The following is a 19,902-nucleotide window of genomic DNA, read 5'->3' on the forward strand; positions in this document are numbered from 1 at the left end:
TCTAGCTGTTCCTGGCCCAGTCCTTCCATGGCGGTCAGGAGAAACTGCCCCCTAAGCCGCTGGGCAGGCTAAAGCCGAGGCCGCTTGTATGTTCCACCCTCCTTGGTTCGGCAGAAACGGAGTTCGCCGCAGACCCGGGGCCGCCCCCAGCAGGGTTGAAGGGCACAGGAGGCCTGTGGCAGTCAGGGCGGGCGGCTGGGGGGACCAGGCATGGCTGGCTGGGGGGGGGGGGGGGGGGGGGGGGGCGTAACTTGCTCAAAATAAGGAGAGAGAGCAAGCCCCCCTCACCCCAGGCCTGCTTTGACCACTGGTCAGGGCAGACCTAAAGCCTCCTTTTCCAACTCAGCCTGTGTGGAAATCATTCACAACGGACCACGGTTCCAGGGTGTTGTTTCTGTGCTGTGACTCCCCCTGCCATTGAGAACTGCTGTTGATGGGGCACAACTACGTCCAGCCCCTTCCTTGGCGCGTCAGTGGGATCTGGAAGGTGTTGCTTAAAACGTACTCCACCTGTACGCTTGTCACTTTGCAATTAAAACTGAGCTGGTATGAGAGATGCTTCTGGTTTTTTAAACGATCTCGAGCTCAAACGAGGGGTGTTAAGTGCCTCACATGGAGATCTGATGGGTCGGCCTCCACTGTCCTGGAGCTTGTAATTGGAGTGAGAAGGGCAAGCGTCAGCTACGGGCGACGGCTGTGGAAAGGAGGGGGCAGCCATCAAAGCCCCCCCTGTGGGTGTGGGGGGCGGGGGCGCTACAGGCAGAGGAAACGTCAAGGGCTCTGTGGTTCCAGGAGGGCGACCAAGGTCGAGAGGCAGGAGAGGGAGGTGATGGGGGTTTGGGGAAAAGCCACGACCGGACTTACAGGCACACGAGGTTCTTGATAAACAGCGGCAAGCTTCAGAGTGCTAGCCATTTCCATGCCAACCAAGTTCAAGTGGCTGCTGAGAGAACCAAAGTACTGGTCCTCCGGGGAAGCCGAGGCAGGGCTGGAGCCCATAGACGCTGTCAAGGCAGCCTCTCTAAAGTTAACAGAGTGCACAGTGCAGCAGCGGACGTTTTCAAAACACCAAGTAGATGCCCAGGAAGGTAGGACTCTGAACATTCTCACCCGGCCAAATATCCTAACCCTTCAGGACGCCGTTCTGAAACCGATCAGCTTTATCAAACCGCTTCTGTGTGACTCGGCACCCTGGAGGAGGGAGCCTGTGCCTCTAAACTGCAAGTTCATTAAGTGCCTGGGTCCCTTCAACTCTGGGGCAGTTACCTGCTTTCGCACGATGCTGACTTCCCCCCGCTCTCCTGCCGGCCGCAGGGTGCACGGAAGAAGTATGTTCTAGAACAACGGTGTCTGGGTCACGAACACTGTTAAAGTATGAACAGCATTTCCAATAAAACATGAAAAGATTTATATTGTATCTACAAAATTTAAGTTTCTGCTACAATAAATGCTCTGTTGTGTTAAGCTAGGAAGGTAAGGAATGTCACGATCAATGTATACATTCTCTTTGCAGCATTAGTCTGGGAGACCGGTGTTCACACTGGGCAGTCATAGATGTGAATTTCCTGGTCGTCGCCGACAGACACAATTTTTGAGCCATTTCCATTGTATTTTACTCCCCAGACCTGTAAATCCAATAAAAAGAAAAAACAAAGTTGTCATGTCTTTATTCTTTATGAACAAACATCCTCCTCTATTCTCATCGTACCAAAACGATGAAAAACACCAAAAGGACAGTGTTCCGTGTTTTCTGAACCAGCAAGAATGGGGCCTTTTCTTTAACGGGATTATCTGGCATTGCTCCTGTCATCATTCCCTCACCTCCCATACTCCGTCAGATCTCATTTCTAAACACAAATCTGTGTACCTACAAACCTTTCAAGATTCAGAACCCGAGGAAGGACCTAATGCCGTGAAGACGGAACCCACAGGGGACGGGCATGGGCTTGCGTTTGAAAGAAAAAGGCCCCAGGACCATCCCCAGGGCATGACCTCAGGGGCCCCTCACCTAACGCCGTGCCCCCCGCCCCCCAGCCAACGATTCTCCCCTGTGACTAGAGGCCTCAAGCTGGATAACTAGACGTCACGGGGCACTGACTTTACTTGCTGCGCGTTCAAGTGCACAGTCACACTGCCTTCCTGACAAAACACGCGGCCGGAGTTCCCTCAGGTCAGCCTGTCCCTCTGACCCCAAGTGGGGCGGGGGGGGGGGGGGGGGGGGGTCCAGCCGCGATCTCAGCGTTGCCACCGGGTGGGCTGATGGCCTCAGTGCCACCCAAACACCACCTCTGAGACCACCACACTCAGCCTCTCGCACGGGGAAACGCGGCCAGCCAGGGGGGGTTACTCCCACAGCAGAATGTTTAAATCCAGAAGTGAAGTATCAAGACTAAATTCCCTCAACTCTGTTAGCACTGATTTAAGATCAAACGGAAAAAAGCATGAACAATTATGCTAACTTTAAGCTGCATTCCAAAGGGGACGCAGGGCACCTGGCTGGCTCAGCTGGTGGAGCCTGTAACTCTTGATCTTGGGGTTGTGAGTTCAAGCCCCAATGTTGGGCCTATATACAGATTATTTAAACAAATAAAAAATTTAAAAAAAGAAAGCATCATCATAAAAACAACTATGTATTGAAAGTCAACTTTTTTACTGCCTTGGGCATTTTATTTTTTACACTAACCAGTTTCCCAAGACTTGCTAGTCTAAATGGCTGGGGCCGGCAGCACTGGCCTCATGGGAAGCCAGGTAGAATGCAGAGCCCCAGGCCCCACGCCAGACCTACTGAGTGGGCCTCTGCCTTCCACCGGAGCCTCCACTCACCTCCACACTGGCAGAGACAACAAGGCCCCCAGGAAAACAGAGCCTCCTTTTCCTCATTTAAACACTGATGCAAAAGTTGTATCGATAAAGCCAAACAACCCATGAGAAATCGTGGCTTCGAGTATGTTAAAAAAAAAAAGAAGAAGAAGGAAAGAACAAGAAAAGAAAAAGATCACATCACTTCCGTGGGCAGCTCCAAAAACGACAAGTGCCGACTTGTGGGGAAGGCCTTTCCCGAGCTGCACGGCAGGCCGCACCCGGAACAGCGCTCCCGGCGGGCCCCTGAACGGCAGTGTGGCTACTGCCACGTGCTCACGCCTCTCGGCTCGCTAGGCTGCCAGCACATCCGCAGCACCCGCAGCCCAGACAGGACACAGGATGCTGGCTGGCCGGACACTGAGCAGGGAGCCCCAAGGCCCCGGCAGCGGGTCGGGGAAGGGGGAGGGCGGGTGCAGTGCTCAGACAACGCCAGCGGACACGAAGGAACTGGGCCATACCTGATCCTGGTGATCAAAGAAGGTGTGAACGCAAGTCCTCGTTCCAACATCCCAAACCTTCACACTTTTGTCAGATGAACTGTTTTAAAAAAGGGAACATCAGTATCAGAACAGTTTTCATCCCGGTTTTAAAGTTGGAAGGAATGTGACCGGAAATCCCACCCTCCTGTCACCTACGCTCTGCCTACCTGTACTTAGTGGCCAGCCTGGGCCCTGGGGGCGGGGGGTGGGGTCCCGGTGCCGGCATCTCCGTGGCTTCCCCCACGCACGGAGCAGCCATTTCCCTGAAGTTCTCGTCTGCCCCGCCCTCGTGCAAGTGCCCTCAGCAGGAGTCTCAGACACCTGTGCCTGTTTCCGGATTGAGGGGGCCTGTCACAGCCTCCAAATGGAGGCTCGCTCCTGCAGGAAGAGGCTTCTGTAGCCTCTGAGCACTGTTATTGAACTGTCTGTCTCAAATCTGTCACCTGTCCTGGCCGTCCCGGGCTGGAATAACACTGGGCTCTCAAAGCACAACATTCTGCAAACAGACCTACGTATTTTAAGTTACTATCGGAATACAGGCATCCACTCCTAAAGTAACTACGTGCGGAAGCCTAGACTGAAAACAGTCCACCTTCGATCCTGCCAAGGACAACTGCCTTCACAGCTTCAAACAAAACCCAAAACCAGCGAGGAAACCCGTCTACAAAAAAGGGTCAGACCATCTTCAAATTTTAAGGTGATTCCTAAAAGACCATCTACATCTTCCCAGCATTTAAGGAAGTGCCAAGAATCGAAAGTACCTGGAAACAAAGTGAGTGTCGTCAGGACAAAAGGCGACATTCAGCACCCACGACGCGTGGCCACTCAGTGTTCCAGCCAAGTTGGCGTGTTGTCTGAAATGGGGAAGTTTCAATCAAAATGGAGAGGGAACAAGTCTGTATGGCGGCATTAGCACAAAATGTGTGAATTTCCCCCAACAGCAAAGAGTACTATTTAAGCTGAGAGCTTAAAAGCTCAAAATAAAGGAACCACATTCTAGCAGCTCAGCAAGATGACTCCGGAGACAGGACCTGAGGGCCGGCAGGGGCAGGCAGGCCACCTCGGACAGCAGCAGGCTCTGACCCCGACCGCACCGTTTCCACCATATCCAAGGGAGGTGTCCACATCCACTCCACAACAGACGTGGCCTGCATACGCCATTCTCTTGTAAAGTTTATTTTTGACAGAAAAGCCCATGGGCAAGCAGAGGAGGAGGAGCAGAGAGAAAGAGAGAGAATCCCAAGCAGACGCCACACTGAAAGCGCCAGCCCCGAGTCCTAACAAGCCAGCACACTGGATAGAGGCGCCCCGTGAATCTAACAAGCCAGCACACTGGATAGAGGCGCCCCGTGAATCTAACAAGCCAGCACACTGGATAGAGGCGCCCCGTGAATCTAACAAGCCAGCATACTGGATAGAGGCGCCCCGTGAATCTAACAAGCCAGCATACTGGATAGAGGTGCCCCCCGAGTCTAACAAGCCAGCACACTGGACAGAGGCACGCCCCGTGTCCTAACACCCCCAGTCAGCTCGTCAGAAGCCACAGCCCCAAGATCAGCCTTGCTGACAACTTTTGGTCTTCCAAAAGCTGCTAGAAGTACTCCTACTGCCCAGCAGCTCCCGAAAAACCCTCACAGGCCCAGGTGTGGGCTCGCACACAGACGGTCGGGATTGTGGAACAGACAGATGGCAGCAATCTTAGCACCCATTCATCGCTGGGGCACGGAGAAGTGTGACGTGTGCCCCCAGGGGATCAGGACACCACATTCGGAAGCCGTGAACCAGAGGCACACAGGTCTCAGTACTGAGTCAAAGTGTCAAGCACACAAACACCTCTCAGGGGAGACTTGTGGGGGGAACAGGATGGGGAAAAGCCCAGGAGAAAGGGGCCTTGCACAAGCTGACGGTGACAGACGGCCACGACCTGAAGAGAGCGATCACTCTCTCTTATGCCTCCCCACCCGCACATTACTCACCTGCCAGAAGAAATTTAAAGTCAGAGAGCCCCACAAGAGCCAGGACAGCTGAGAAAAGGCAAGAAAGACCCCACCCTGGCAGGCAGATGGTGCACATCTCCCTCCCGGACATTCCCAGTTTGAGGACGGGGGTGTGATGGGGGAGGAAGGCCTGAGGCTCTGCACACAAGCCCCCGAGGGACCCGGGAGAAGGGCTGCATACTCGACAGGACTCCTCCAAGCAGTGGGAGACAAGACGGACACTGGTACTGGGCGAGAAGCCCGAGTCTCCGTGGCAACTTACACATCATAGATCTTGATGTAGCCGTCATCTGAGGCAGTGACGAGCAGCTGAGAATCCGGGGAGAAGGTCAAGGAGCGGATGGGCATAGCATGGCCTGAAATTCACAGAGGCCCCGTTAGTCTCCCCGCCACGGGCTCCCCACCGACAGCGTCCCTTTTAACGACCACAAGTATTTGAGCCGCACTGCCCAGGAGCTTTTCGCCAGAGAGGGAGGGGAATGACTGGATGCACCCCTCCTCCTAATGTTCTGGAAACATCCAAGCAATCCAGGCCCCATCCTCCTGGAGCCACCTCTCCTCAGTTCCCTTCCTCACCAGCTGGACCTCAGCACACATGGCTTGGGAAAAACTCCTCTACTACAAATATGGACAAATAAGGAAACACACATTGCTTCTGATCTGTATGAACAAACAGGACGCGGTTTCCCTACCAAATCCTGTGTTGTAGAGTAAGCAATAAACTGAGGAGGTAACGTATGCATGTGCCTGCCAGGATGGGGTCCTTCTTGCCTTTTCTCAGCCGTCCTGCCTCTTGTGGGGCTCTCTGACTTTAAATTTCTTCTGGCAGCTAAGTAGTGTGCGGGTGAGGAGGCACAGGAGAGAATTCAGAATTCAAACTAGTACAAAAGAGCACGGGGCAGGGGCGCGTTCAGCGTCCAACTCCTGGTTTCAGCTCAGGCCACGATTTCACAGTTGGTGGGTTTGAGCCCCGTGTCGGGCTCTGTGCCGACAGCATGGAGCCTGTTTGGGATCCTCTCTCTCTCAAAATAAACAAACATGTAAAACAGCACAGGCTAGAAGCCTCTGTCCCATCCACCATGCTTGACGGGGCTCGCACCCACACCCTGAGGCCAGCAGAGCAGAGCGCAGGCAGGGCGCTTTCATCCACCGTCAGATTCTTGACAAAACTGGTTTTTAATCACGACTTTCTGTAGAACCAAACAAGACAGAGACGAAATTCTCATACAGCTGAGATCTACTAACACAAAAATGGAGTAAGCCTGTTCACCAAAACAAGCACTCAACAGGGGTACAACTCCGACCACGCACTAAGACTTGGAGGCGTCTCAGACTTCCAACTGAGATAGTATAAAGCTCATTTGTCATTTAGTAGCATTTTAATGAAAGAACAATTCTTCCTCTGTGGTCAGATAACCCAGTCTGCACAAAAGAAAATGAGCCATACCTTCCAGCGTGTGCAGGAGTTTTCCAGTTGCAATATCAAAAATATTGATGATTCCGTCTATGGCTCCACTGGCCAGGTACTTCCCATCAGGACTCTGTGGAGAACACGCAGAGAGCACCTGAGACTCCGTGTTGTTAGGCCATGCCCAGCAAACGTCAGCAAATCCCCTGCTCGCGACACCCCACGCCCGCCAGACAGCTGTCCGCCCCCAGCACAGCCACAGGCCGGAGGCACGGACTGCAAACAGTGGGAGACAGAGAAGAGAGCAAGGTTTCCTTACATATGCAATGCTAAGAATGAATTTTCCTCTGGTGTCCAAAGAATATTCCTTTTTCCCACTTTCCACACCAAAAATGTTCACTTTTCCCACATGAGTCCCTGTGGCCAGATACTGGGAATCAGGGGAAAAGGCCAAAGTCCAGGCATCCACTGAACAGAAAGAAAGAAAAAAAAAAAAAAAACACAATGAGAAAAGATGTGACCTTAATTTTAAAAACTTTTTTTTAAAAAATGTTATTTCTGAGACCGAGAGAGACAGAGCATGAGCAGGGCAGGGGCAGAGAGGGGGACACACAGAATCTGAAACGGGCTCCAGGCTCTGAGCTGTCAGCACAGAGCCCGACGTGGGGCTCGAACTCATGGACTGTGAGATCGTGACCTGAGCTGAAGTCGGACGCTCAAGCGACTGAGCCACCCAGGCGCCCCAATTTTAAAAACTTTTAAAGTTTTACCAAAAGATACATTTTTAAAAGATTAGAAATCATGTCCTGATTCAAAAACCTATGTGTAAAGGTGTTAATTCTTTACCAACTTAGTACAGATCTACTTAAATTTTAATAAAAACAGGACGGACAAGTGTTAACAAGGATATCGAGAAACCAAAATCCTCATACACTGGTGTGACCACTCTGAAAAACATTTCGAGTTTTTGTTTTTAATTTTAATCGCTGGGGGCTCATCATAAGTGCACCCCTTCATCCCATCACCTATTTAACCCACCCTCCACCTCCCTCCCCTCTGGTGACCAGCAGTGTGTTCTCTATAGTTAAGAGTCTGTTTCTTGGCTTGTCTGTTCCCTCCCCCACCCCGATCTGCTCATTTGTTTCTTAAATTCCACATACAAGTGAGATCACATGGTATTTATCCTCCTCTGACTCATTTCACTGAACATAATACTCTTCCTAGATCCATCCATGTCATTGCAAATGGCAAGATCTCATTCTTATGACTAATATTCCACTGTACATGTATTGCATCATCTGTATCTATTCATCAGCCAGTGGCCACTGGGGCTGCTTCCAGATCTTGGCTATTGTACATAACGCTGCTGTAACCATATGGGTACATCTATGCCTCTGAATCAGTGCTTTGTATCCTTCAGGTAAACACTTAGTAGTGCAACTGCTGGATCACAGGATAGTTCTATTTTTAACTTTCTGAGGAACCGCCACACTCTTCTCCACAGTGGCTGCACCAGCATCCCCACCAACAATGCAAGAGGTTCCCCTTTCTCCGTATCCTCGCCAACACTTGTTACTTCTTGTGTTGTTGATTTTAGCCGTTCTGACAGGTGTGCGGTAGTATCCATTGTGGTTCTGATTTGCGTTTGCCTGATGACGAGTGACACTGAGGCTCTTTCATGTGTCTGTTGGCATCTGGATGTCTTCTTTGGAAAAGTGTTCATGTCTTCTCATTTTTATTTTTAAATTAAAAAAAAATCTTTATTTATTTCTGAGAGACAGAGAGAGACACAGTGTGAGCGAGGGAGGGGCAGAGACAGAGAGAAAGACACAGAATCTGGAGACAGGCTCCAGGCTCTGAGCTGTCAGTACAGAGCCCGACACGGGGCTCGAACTCACAAGCCGTGAGATCCTGACCTGAGCTGAAGTTGGATGCCCAACCGACTGAGCCACCCAGGCGCCCCCATGTCTTCTGCTCATTTTTAAACTGGATTATTTTTGGGGAGCGTTGGGTTGTATAAGTTCTTCATATATTTTGGATACTAACCCTTTATCTGATACGTCATTCGCAAATTTGTTCTCCCATTCCGGTGGCGGCCTTTTAGTTTTGTTGTTTCCTTCACTGTGCAGAAGCTTTATCTTGAGAAAGTCCCAGTAGTCTGTTTTTGCTTTTGTTCCCCTTGCCTCAGGAGACGTATCTAGAAGGAAGCTGCTGCAGCCAATGGCAAAGAGGTTACTGCCTGTATTCTCCTCTAGGATTACTATGGTTTCAGGCCTCACATTTAGGTCTTTAATCCATTTTCAATTTATTCTTGTGTATGGCGTTAAGAGAGTGGCCCAATTTTCCCAACACCATTTGTGGAAGAGATTGTTTCCCATTGGACATTCTCTCCTGCTTTGTTGAAGATTAGTTGACCATACAGTTGTGTCCATTTCTGGGTTTTCTATTGTGTTCTACTGGTCTATGTGCCTATTTTTGTGCCAGAACCATACTGTCTTGGTGATCACAGCTTTGTAGTATAGCTTGAAATCTGGAATCGTGATGCCTCTAGCTTTGCTTTGCTTTTTCAAGATTACTTTGGCTATTTGGGGTCTTCGGTGGTACCACACACATTTTAGGATTGTTCTAGCTCTGTGAAGAATGCTGGTGGTATTTTGATAGAGAGTGCATTAAATGTGTAGACTGCTTTGGGTAGCATAGACATCTTAACAATGTTTGTTCTCTCAGTCAAGGAGCATGGAATGTTTCTCCATTTCTTTGCTTCCTCTTCAATTTCTTTCATCAGTGTTTTATAGTTTTCAAAGTACAGGCCTTTCACCTTTTTGGGTGGGTTTACTCACAGGTATCTTATTGTTTTTAGTGCAGTTGTAAATGGGATTGTTCTCTTAACAGTCTGACAATTATTTTTATTTTTTAAAAATGTTTATTTTTGAGAGCGAGAGAGCACAAGCAGGGAAGGGGCAGAGAGAGACGGAGACACAGAATTTGAAGCAGGCTCCAGGCTCTGAGCTGTCAGCAGAGCCCGACCTGGGGCTCGAACTCACGAGCCGTGAGATTACGATCTGAGCTGAAGTCGGCCGCTTAACCGACTGAGCCACTAAGGTGCCCCAGTTTGACAATTTCTTAAATGCAAACAAGTACCACAACACCTGGCAGTTCCGCTCCTGGATATCCACCCGAGAGAAATGAAAACACGTGTCCACACAGACTTGGGCAGTGGTGTTCACAGCACCGCCCATAACGGTAAAAACCTGGGGAGAATCCAAATGTCCATCAAGTGCTGGGTGGGAGAACAAAATATTCTGCAACGTGGTAAGGGAACACTGTCCAGAAACAAAAAGGAGCTGCCGGCACACCCTACAACACGAATGGGCCCTGAAAACCTTACGCCGCAGAAAGACGATGTAGAAGACAACACCGCCCCGCCCCCCCCCCCCCCCCCCCCACCTACATGGAAATTCTCCAAAGGCAAAACTGCAGACACAGTGGGTCTGAGGCTGCCTGAGGCTGAGGCGCACACGGACTGCACGTGGACCTGAGGGGACGTTCTGAGGCGCGCGAGTGTTTTAAAACTGAACTGCAGAGCTGGCTGACCGGCCCCAGAGATTTACAAAAACTCGGTGAACCGCACGCTCACCGTGGGTTAACCTGATGCTGCAATCACAGCAGTGAAAGCTTGCCTCAAGAAAGCTGTGAATAAAGGAACACGTACTGCCGTGAATACTCTTCTGTTGTGCCATGATAGGACAAAGTGTTTGCCAAAATTAACAAGGAATAAGGACTGGAAAGATACACTGTGTTTTTTAAAGATCGCCTGTGTTTTCAGTCACACCAGACAACGGAGTTAATTTCAAGAGCTCCGTTCAAATGTGACGCGTCACGGTGCTCCTCCCGCCAGACACAAGGGTCTGCAGACTCACACGCAGTCGGGGTGAACAACTTACTTCACATCTCTCTCTGGGGACACACCATTGGTGGCATTTCAGCATTTCCTTTCTGGGCTCTCTGGGAACCTCTTCCGAGGCAATCCCACAGAGCTCGAGGGGCCTCGGGGTCCGGGCCTGGAGGCCAGGGAGTCATCTAGTTGCCCGGCTCCTGTCTGTCCCCTGGCCCACGTGCACTCTTGTATAGGAACGTGCCCTAAGTCTGGCCACCCTCCCCCGACAGGACACAGCTTGTTAAAAGCACAGACAGACTCCCTCCCAAGTCGCTCTCCTCACGCCTGGGCTGGGCTCGAGAGGGCAGGCCCTTCCCAGCCCACGGGACGGAGGAGAGGCCGCTGAGCTGGACTCCTGGCAGACAGGGGTCCCAGCACAGATGGGTCAACAGTGTCTTCCAAGGGGTTTTAAAACAAAAATCCCTTGCAAATTTTAACATATTCAAAGGAGTGATCAATAATTTAGCTCTATCACTTTTCTTATGAAATGTTTTAAAAAGGAAATTAACTTCAGGGCACCTGGGTGGCTCAGTCAGTTAAGAGTCCGACTTCGGCTCAGGTCATGGTCTCACGGTCTGTGGCTTCGGCCCCGTGTCAGGCTGCGTGCTGACAGGTCAGAGCCTGGAACCTGCTTCAGATTCTGTGTCTCCCTCTCTCTCTGCCCCACCCACCCACTCACACTCTCTCTCTTTCTCACTCAAAAATAAACATTAAGGGGTGCCTGGGTGGCGCAGTCGGTTAAGCGTCCGACTTCAGCCAGGTCACGATCTCGCGGTCCGGGAGTTCGAGCCCCGCGTCGGGCTCTGGGCTGATGGCTCGGAGCCTGGAGCCTGTTTCCGATTCTGTGTCTCCCTCTCTCTCTGCCCCTCCCCCGTTCATGCTCTGTCTCTCTCTGTCCCAAAAATAAATAAACGTTGAAAAAAAAAAAAAAGAAAAAAAAAAAATTAAAAAATTTTTTTAAAAAAGAATGCTCAATCAAGATCTGAAAAAGCTTTTGTAATCAACAGCTACTTTTTAATCTGTAAATGACTAGCATTTACTCTAATAAGATTATGCTTTCTTGTTCCTATTATAGTTAGCTGTTTACTGGAATAACAGTTTTTAGAGAATCTGATTTTTATTCCTTGCAGTTTAATAGAGTAACATTTCTGAATTATTTTTACAATTCCCTATTAACTGGTTTACAATATGGAATTTTTAGTACGAAATATCCTTATGCTCAGAACTGAACGAATTCTTATTCCTTATTCCTGCACCCTAAGATTTATATCTGCATAACAGACATTTACTCTCATAAGCCCCACCTCCCCAGTGGGAGGGCAGCCCCCTGCCGTGGGGGGGGGGTGCGGTGAGGCCCTGGCTGCTCCCACTGGTCTTCCCAAGCGCCAGTGTGCTGGGGGCAGCGTCTGCGTCTTCAGCCTCACTTCCTTCCTCAGGATCGGATCAGTGATTTTCTTTCTTTCTTTTTCTGTGGTGGTCGGTCCACATCCCCCGGGCATATTTCCCAGACAGGTACAGCTTCGGGGCCCACGTCCCCGTATTCATTGTCCGGACGACTCAGCTGCTCCTCTGCCACCCAAGGAACTGCCATTTGGTGGCCGGGTCCGGTTCTGTGCCGATTCCTGACCCAAGAGAAATCCAGCCCCTTGACGAGTCTCTGCACCGTTTCTTTCCTAACGGTAACCTTCCAACGGGCACGTGCCTCACACACGGACGAGGCGCCCGGCTGTCGATGGCACTGCTGCTCAGGCAAGGCCGGCTGCGTGCAGACCCACCCTCTTCCCTGGAACCAATCCAGCACTCGTTTCTAAAACTGCAGCGTGCCCGTGACCCCGACAGCCATGCAGTAACCTCAGCGTCCTAGGTCTGGGGAAGGCCTGGGTGCCCAAGGTGAAAAGGCAGCAAGAGATCTGCCTCCTTCTCCTCTCCCTGGCTCTGTAACAGTCTTCGTAGATTCGGGGGCCGGTCTGGGACCCCAAGTCCTCCGTGAGTGACGTCGGCAGGTAAGGACAGGGGCAAGACAACCACCTGGGGCGATCACAGTGTCCCCCATACGTAGCCTTTTCCAAATGCATATCCAGCCCACACACCCTGATAACTGTGCTTCAGTGGAAACAAAATAGGGTCTGGGCACGGGTATCCTTCAAAAAGCTCCAGGGGTGAGCCTCACAGACCGGGGAGCCTTGCTTCTGAGGGAAAATACACGCAGTTTCCAGACAACCTAGCCCCCTTACAAACCCTGGGACTACTATTCTTTCCAATATAAAGACAGCCGGTCGTGGTTACCGAGCACAGCCAGTAGGGGGGCAAACCGCCCCGGGGCTCCAACCAAGGGAGGTGTGCCAGGGGAAGCAGCTCAGCGGCTTCTCTGGGATCAAGGCAGGCGGCTCTCTGTGCTCTCTAGCGGCCATCAGCCATTCTGGCGAACAGCCCCTGGCCACGAATGCCATGCAGACATTTATAAGTTGAGCGCTGCTTGTGCCACATGACCCGGCCCACCGAAATCATTAATCAAGGCTGATGGACAAGACTATGCTGTCCTACGATGCTTTAGATAAAATGAATGCTATTCCAGAAGTTTCCTGTCCCTCAAATACAGATCATAGGAGAGACTGCCATGATACAGACCTAAGAGGACACACGACTGTGCACAAGAGACTCCTATCAGGCAGGGCACATGTCAAATTAGAGCACGGCAAACAGAACCCTGGACCATCCGGATACAGGTCCACACCCCCAAATCTAAAGCTTCTAAAAAACTGTTTTTGAAACAGGATTAATACCAAAATTTAGTTGGCAGTGAAATCTCACCTGCACAGACACACACACTCATGTTTCGTTGCTAAGATATTAATGCTCCCTCCAACTCCACAAAAGGTATCACATAACCCACAGCCCACACACCCGCATTATCCTCTCCAAGCCAAAAAATTCTGAACCTGGGTGGCTCAGTCGGTTAATTCTTGATTTCGGCTCAGCTCATGATCTCACGGTCTGTAAGTTCAAGCCCTGCGTCAGGGTCTATGCTGACAGCTCAGACCCTGCTTGTGATCTTCTCTCTCTCTCTCTCTCTCTCTCTCTGCTCCTCCCACACCCCCTCTCTCAAAATAAATAAACTTAAGAAAAAAAAGACAAATTTAAAAATGCTGAACTGTAAAACATACCTATCCCTAGAGGTTTTGAGAAGGAAGTGTGAATGTCTATTATCTTCCCTAAAAGCACAGCTCTTACCAGGTCCTGCATCTATGGACTTTATCTGTTTGCCGTTTTCCAAGTCCCAGAGACGAATGTGAGCATCAAGAGAACTGGATGCAGCAATGGGCAGCGTGTGGCTGATGTCCACGGACACCACACCCAGTTGATGGCCCTCCAGACTCCACTGTAGGTCCAGCCTCTCATCACACCTTCAGCGGGGGACAGAGAAATGGGTTTCTTCACACACAACACGCTGTACCTGGCATCGGAAATTCTGGCCCCCGTGACTGTGCACTACCAGCGGTCTGTGAAATGCAGAATCAGAGGGGACCTGAAGAGCCACGGGACACCAAATGCGGCCAAGTTTTAACTGTGGGACTTTTTTTTTTTTTTTTAAACTATAGGGCCTTAACGTTGAAGAAGAGGAAAACAAGTGAGGAAAAAATCAGCTGCCTTTTTATACCACCAACTGCGACCGCTTTGTAGCTCAGAAAACAGTTAATACTTTCCTGATGGCAACTTGGGGGAGTCCAGAAGCAAAACCCTAAACCTCACTTTCCGAGGCTGTCAGGGGAAAGAGCGCTCACCATTTCCAGACCTTCACCAGGTCATCCAGGGATCCCGTGACCACGGTCTCAGAGTTTTCTTTCTTGTTTGTCCCCCAGGCGACTGACCAAATGGCATCATCATGGGCTACAATGGAAAGCAGTTCGTTTCAAAGTCTTCATGCAACTTCTAAACTGTTCTGAAGCGGAAATACCGCTCCAACGATTCTGAGGTCCATCCACCTGCCCCTACAGGCAAAGTGCCCTCCCACCAGCTCCCATCAGAACCGCAAAGGCACACATGAGCAGCCGAGGTTCTGAAGAAGCCGCTTACCCCTAATCACAGGTTCACCGGGCGGGAGGGAGCACTGGAATGATCCGGGCGGCCCATGTGCATCAGCCCGGAGTGGCTATCACTTGGTTAAAACTAGCGAAACCGGTGGGAAACCTTCACCCCCAACCAAAGACCTACACTTGATTAAGCCTTATCTCTTAGAGATCTTTAGAAACCAGTAGGCAGTTCAACTGCAAACAGTACAGGTCTGGAAATAAATACCTCCGTACTTGAGTTGCCTCTTGCCATCAAATGTCTATTATGCTTAACGAGTCAGTTACCACATTAATCTTTTTATAAGTATTACCTCAATCACAACAGCCCTATCAAGTAGCTGCTCATTTTACAGACAAGGAATCGGAGGCTGAGAGAAGCCAAGAAGTCACCCAAAGTCAAAAGCCAAGAAGGAGTGAAACTGGGACTCCAACCCCATCTAGTAACTAACAACTCAAGTGCAGCTTGAATCTGAAGTCCGCCAGCTGCATATCCGGGGGGGCCTGCCTGTCAAGTCTGCAGACCGAGCCTTTATTCGTCCCGGGAGCGGTGGTCAAGGAACACCTTCCCAAGACGTGAAGGTAAGGGCCCCGAACAGCTGTGACTCATGTACAGCCCCGTGGCTCCAACGACTTGCCCACCCGAAGCCAGCCTGCTGCCCGGACGGCAGGAGCTGCACACCAGGTAGCCGACTGGCATGCCTCATTAGCTGGTTATTCATCCGAGCTAACTTGGAAGGATGCTTTGGTCTTAAACTTCAGACTCCCTAAACGTCCCTACTTAGAGCGGAAGAGCTTTTATTAGGCATTCCCACAAACTCCTCCAGGCGCCACCTGACCCGTCCAGGTGTGCTTAACAGGTGCGCAAAGCCCAATATCCCTGGCAAGCTGCACTCCCGGATTGGACTCTGGCCTCCACCCCACCCCAGGCCCCCCCCCCAACTTTCATTAGGGTCAAAGCCTCTGCACGAGTCCCCGCGCTTGTCTGAAATGGAAGAACCAGAGTAAAGACTCCCAAGGCAAGTTCTGAGGCTCAAATGTTTCCTCTTTCACCCTGGGAGCTGGGAAGCTCAGAGCTGCACCTTCCTCAGGTGGGAAAGTTTCTCTCAGTCTATCATGTGACCCCTGCTTTGCCTTTTCTTTTCAGTTAGTTGTCTGGCGGCTTTTGCTGCAGTCTGTTTTTAAGTGTGTTTGTTTTCAGCTGCTTCTGCCAGTTCTTCTGCAGAGAGCACGTCTGGGGACCGCACGTCTGGTCAGCCCAGAGACTCGGGGACGACACAGTTCTCACAGGTGAGTGTCCCTGAACAGGCAGGCCCCTTACCTTGCTCCTGTTTGAAGAGAATACTGTACTGAAAAAGAACAGACGCCACGTTAGACCAACGGTCAGACTTCAGATGTATCCCGTCCCCTCCCCTAAAACGCCCCGGCGCCCAAGTCACCAGCCATCCCCCCCGGTAGATGTGGTTCCCCGTGTGAGCTACGTCCCCTGCCCCCACCCTGACCATCCTGCAGGCTCCCTGATTCCTGCTCACGTAAGATTTGCACAGCCGACTACACCAGAAAAAGTCAGCTCTTACAGAAGCTGGGGTCTCTCCTCCCCCAACCCCTAGGACACTGATAAATTCCATGCATTCCCTGCTCTGGTCACCAGGAGGCTCTGGGTCCAGTTTCCAGACTAACTTCTGCAGTTGTATAAAACCACACAGCCCGCTTAACCTGTTACTGCTGTCCCTTTCCAATACTTTTTTCTTTCTGGTTTTTAAGTACCAATTCTTTTAATTTTCATTTTTTTATTAAGTAAACTCTATGCCCAACGTGGAGCTTGAACTCACAACCGTGAGAGCAAGAGTCACATGCTGTACACACTGAGCCAGCCGGGCACCCACTGAGTACAAATTCTTTCAACGTGTCCGTAAACTAAGGTACGGGCTTAGTGCATTTTGGGTCACGCACTTCAGGAGCAGAGCAAGAATCAGAGGCTAGTTTCCTGACCACACACCCAGACAACATTCTGGGCCCCAACCTGCCAGAGACCAGCTGATTCTACTCCCCACCATAGGCCTTACCTGGTTGGTCATCTCCTCGACCAAGGATGAAGGGCTAACGGCCAGACAGTTCTGTGGAAACATCAGGGCTTCAGTAAGGGGGTGTCATCAGGACAGAGGGGGATACACGAGGTTGCCCTTATCAAGAAAAAAAGGCAACCCTCTGCCACAGCGCTGCCCTGACCTTTTCTATGGATTGGCCCCAGGGGCCCCTTCACCAGCCCTGCCGGGTGGTGTGAGCTCCCCTGGAGCCCAGGGACCCCAGTAACACCCACCCCATGCCAGGTGTTCCTCTCCCCAAGTCTGACTACAGACAGGGACCAGCCTCCCTCCCTTGTTGCTCTTCAGGGAGACAAAACCACAGGCCCTTTTATGTTTAAATATTATTTATTCAAAACCCACAAGCAAATATGTGGGAACAAAGCTGTTACAGCCTCTGAAGGGGTCACGAGCACATGAATGAGGTCAGCAGCTGCAGACACGCGTCTCCCAAAAGGCAGCAGAGTCTTCAAGGACTTGGCTCAGCTAACACAAACTTACTTTAAGAACAAATTGGATTTCTCAGGCTCCAGTTGTCCTTGTTATTACGTGTGTGTGCCACAGACCCCTCCAGCAGCCCTGCAAAACCTATAAACCCCTTCTCAGGACTTTTTAAATACACGGGACTAGAAAGGAAACCGAGCGCTGTCAATTCTTGGTATTCAAGGCTGTCATGTTGTATGAAGTCACCAGGAACACCCAATTAGCGAAGACTGACCCCACTGCTCCCAGGAGAAATGGGCAAGGGCCCTGCAAGCCGCCTGTAACATTTTTGTCAACCGACCAACACATAACTCGTGCTATGTGTGATTCTGGTTAAAGGCCGCTTACGTGATACGTATTGCTAATTCCTTAGTTTTGAACTCACTGCCGACGGCAGCATCACTCAAGCCCAACTGAAACGTATCCAACACACGCAAAGTTTTCTCCGTAAGGCACCTCGCGGCCTTCTTGCGCTGAGAACACTAACATGCCACTTTAGCATAGTGCTCGGGGGCCATTTTAAACAGTGATGTCACCGGCAAAAGGCATAAAAATGCAAAAGCCATGACACTAAACAGCCTGGAAACGAGAACCCTTGTTAACACAGGAGGGCTGAGACAAGAAGGCAGTGTCGCCTCAGTCGGCTGTAGCTGAGAATGTGTCAGGCGACCCAAACTTTTTGCCACCGTGCACTTGTCTGTGACAGACCACGAAAGCACTGCAAGTACTGACTTTGGGGCCACAAATAATTTCAGTGTGTAGACAAATTTGCAGGTACAGAATCTGGAATAACAAGCATGGATCAACCGAAATAAAATGTTATCAAAATACAAACATTAAATTGTTGATAGCATACCATACGTGACTATTAACACAGAGCATGAGTTAGCATCAAGTCTAATAACTACTACAATTCTGAAGTTGTGACAAACTTACGTCCAGGGGATATGTGACAAACATATCCAGGGGATATGTGACGAACATATCGTAAGATATGGAAACATCTGTGATTTCTATTGGTGACAAAGTCACCCTGTTAATACTGTGGTTTGCTGCCTACATTCATAACTGGAGGAAAGGCTAAATTTCAGTTAGAGAACATAAAAATGTGGCTTTTCTTATCCACTTTCATGCCCCCCTCAATTCTACCCAGGGACAGCAGAAACCACACAACGAAGGCATTCAGGTTACTCGCTTTAAATGTGCAAATCCCAAAAGGCCACCGTGAAGGTTTTCCAAGGATAAGAGGAAAAACAAACAACTTCTAAATAACCCTTGTCTATGAAGACTACCAGGTTGGTAGTGCTTCACTCATCTGTGGCCCAAGAACGGGGTCCTGCCCAGGGTAGGAATGACGGTACGAAGCTCAAGCCGGGGCTGCTGCCCCATGAAGCCCAGGCCTGCCCTCCTTCCTTCCCACCCGGATCTCATGCTTGGCAACAGGGGAACAAGAAGGATTAGGAACACCTGCAGGACGCCAACTTCCAAGGAGCCCCCCTCCTGCCCCAGGACAAAGGGGAGCTTCTGTGGAGGAGTGACATTTGAGGGCTGGCCATGAGTCAGGCCCTGCTTCAGGTTCCACTCGGGGACTGGCCCACTGAACCCTCGCACCCCAGTGAGTAGGTATTCGTGGTCCCACCTGCGCCTTCCTGGTAACCTTGCAGAGCTTAAGGAAGCCTCGGAAGATTGTTCTGAGGTCAAACGGGGGACACAAGCTACATCACCTCCTCCTTCATGCTCTCCTAACAGGTCATTTGAGAGCGGAGAGGCCCCCAGAACCTCTTTTGCCACCTCCTCTGTTTAGGGAACTTCCCCCCCATTTCCCAGGCGGAATTCGTTGCTGTTTCCAAAGCACACTGCACGTGCAGTTTGTACAGTCTGCCTGCCAATTTGTGCAGCTTGTACAGGCAGGTTCGTAACCCACGAAGCTAGGTGGCACGCGAAGGGACGAGAACCCAGGGACCCAGCCTGTGATCGCACCTATCCGCTCCCCAAGAGGACAGCGTGGCCCAAAGCCTGGAAAACTTCCGTTTACGGTCACAGAGACTTCTCCCGAGAAACCAGCCCTAACCTCGAGGCTGCACGGAACAGTCTCAGGATGCAAGAAGAGGCCACCTACGGCCCTCCTCTCGGGCCCCGCACGCCGAGAGGCAGCCAGGACGCAAACAGTCACAGAAGCCACCTTCGGGCCCCGCGGCCTGGAGTACCCCGGAGCAAACCAGATCGGAGGCTGCCTCCGGCCCCCCCTCGCTCCTCCGGCCCACGGCCCCCGCCACTGCCATCCCCAACCGGCGAGCACGTCAACTCACCGCCGCCCCACCGGCTGCGCTGCCCGCCGCACTTGTGACGCGAGCTCGGAGCGACGGCGTCGCGCACCGATGAGCCTAGGGGGGCGTGGCAGCATGTCGCCCCGCCCCCGCCCCAGGGCGCAGGCGCGCGACGCGGCACGGCCTACCGACGCGGCTTCACGCTCCCGGCCCCGCCCCTGAAGGTTTTTGCCACCTGCGGGTGGGGGTGGTGGGCTTCCGCTTCTCAGTGTTGGACTCCCGCGGGAGCCCCCCTACCCAGGTGGAGGCTGGAGTCCC

The 19,902-nt window shown here is 51.3% G+C and overlaps 1 protein-coding gene across 1 annotated transcript; it reads right to left on the minus strand.

The window, feature by feature from the left end:
- Positions 1 to 1,384: 1,384 nt before the first annotated feature.
- Positions 1,385 to 19,698, minus strand: SKIC8 (SKI8 subunit of superkiller complex). The gene is made up of 11 exons (XM_047846655.1): positions 19,627 to 19,698; positions 16,817 to 16,867; positions 16,072 to 16,099; positions 14,466 to 14,571; positions 13,915 to 14,087; positions 7,066 to 7,214; positions 6,786 to 6,879; positions 5,601 to 5,694; positions 4,103 to 4,195; positions 3,321 to 3,399; positions 1,385 to 1,625 (listed from the first exon to the last, which is right to left on the minus strand). The coding sequence occupies exons 2-11, from the start codon at positions 16,826 to 16,828 to the stop codon at positions 1,536 to 1,538; spliced, it is 918 nt and encodes a 305-aa protein (XP_047702611.1). The 5' UTR covers positions 16,829 to 16,867; positions 19,627 to 19,698; the 3' UTR covers positions 1,385 to 1,535.
- Positions 19,699 to 19,902: the final 204 nt, after the last annotated feature.

Source organism: Prionailurus viverrinus, unplaced genomic scaffold, assembly GCF_022837055.1.
Source record: "Prionailurus viverrinus isolate Anna unplaced genomic scaffold, UM_Priviv_1.0 scaffold_40, whole genome shotgun sequence".
Lineage (NCBI taxonomy): Eukaryota > Metazoa > Chordata > Mammalia > Carnivora > Felidae > Prionailurus > Prionailurus viverrinus.

What these genes read in the sequence shown, in the direction of transcription:
- SKIC8 (XM_047846655.1), bottom strand. An exon ending in TCATTCTTAGCATTGCATAT is followed by an intron (nt 6,880 to 7,065) that starts GTAAGGAAACCT and finishes TGTTCTCCACAG; the next exon opens with AGTCCTGATGGGAAGTACCT. An exon ending in ACTCCTGCACACGCTGGAAG is followed by an intron (nt 5,695 to 6,785) that starts GTATGGCTCATT and finishes TGTGAATTTCAG; the next exon opens with GCCATGCTATGCCCATCCGC.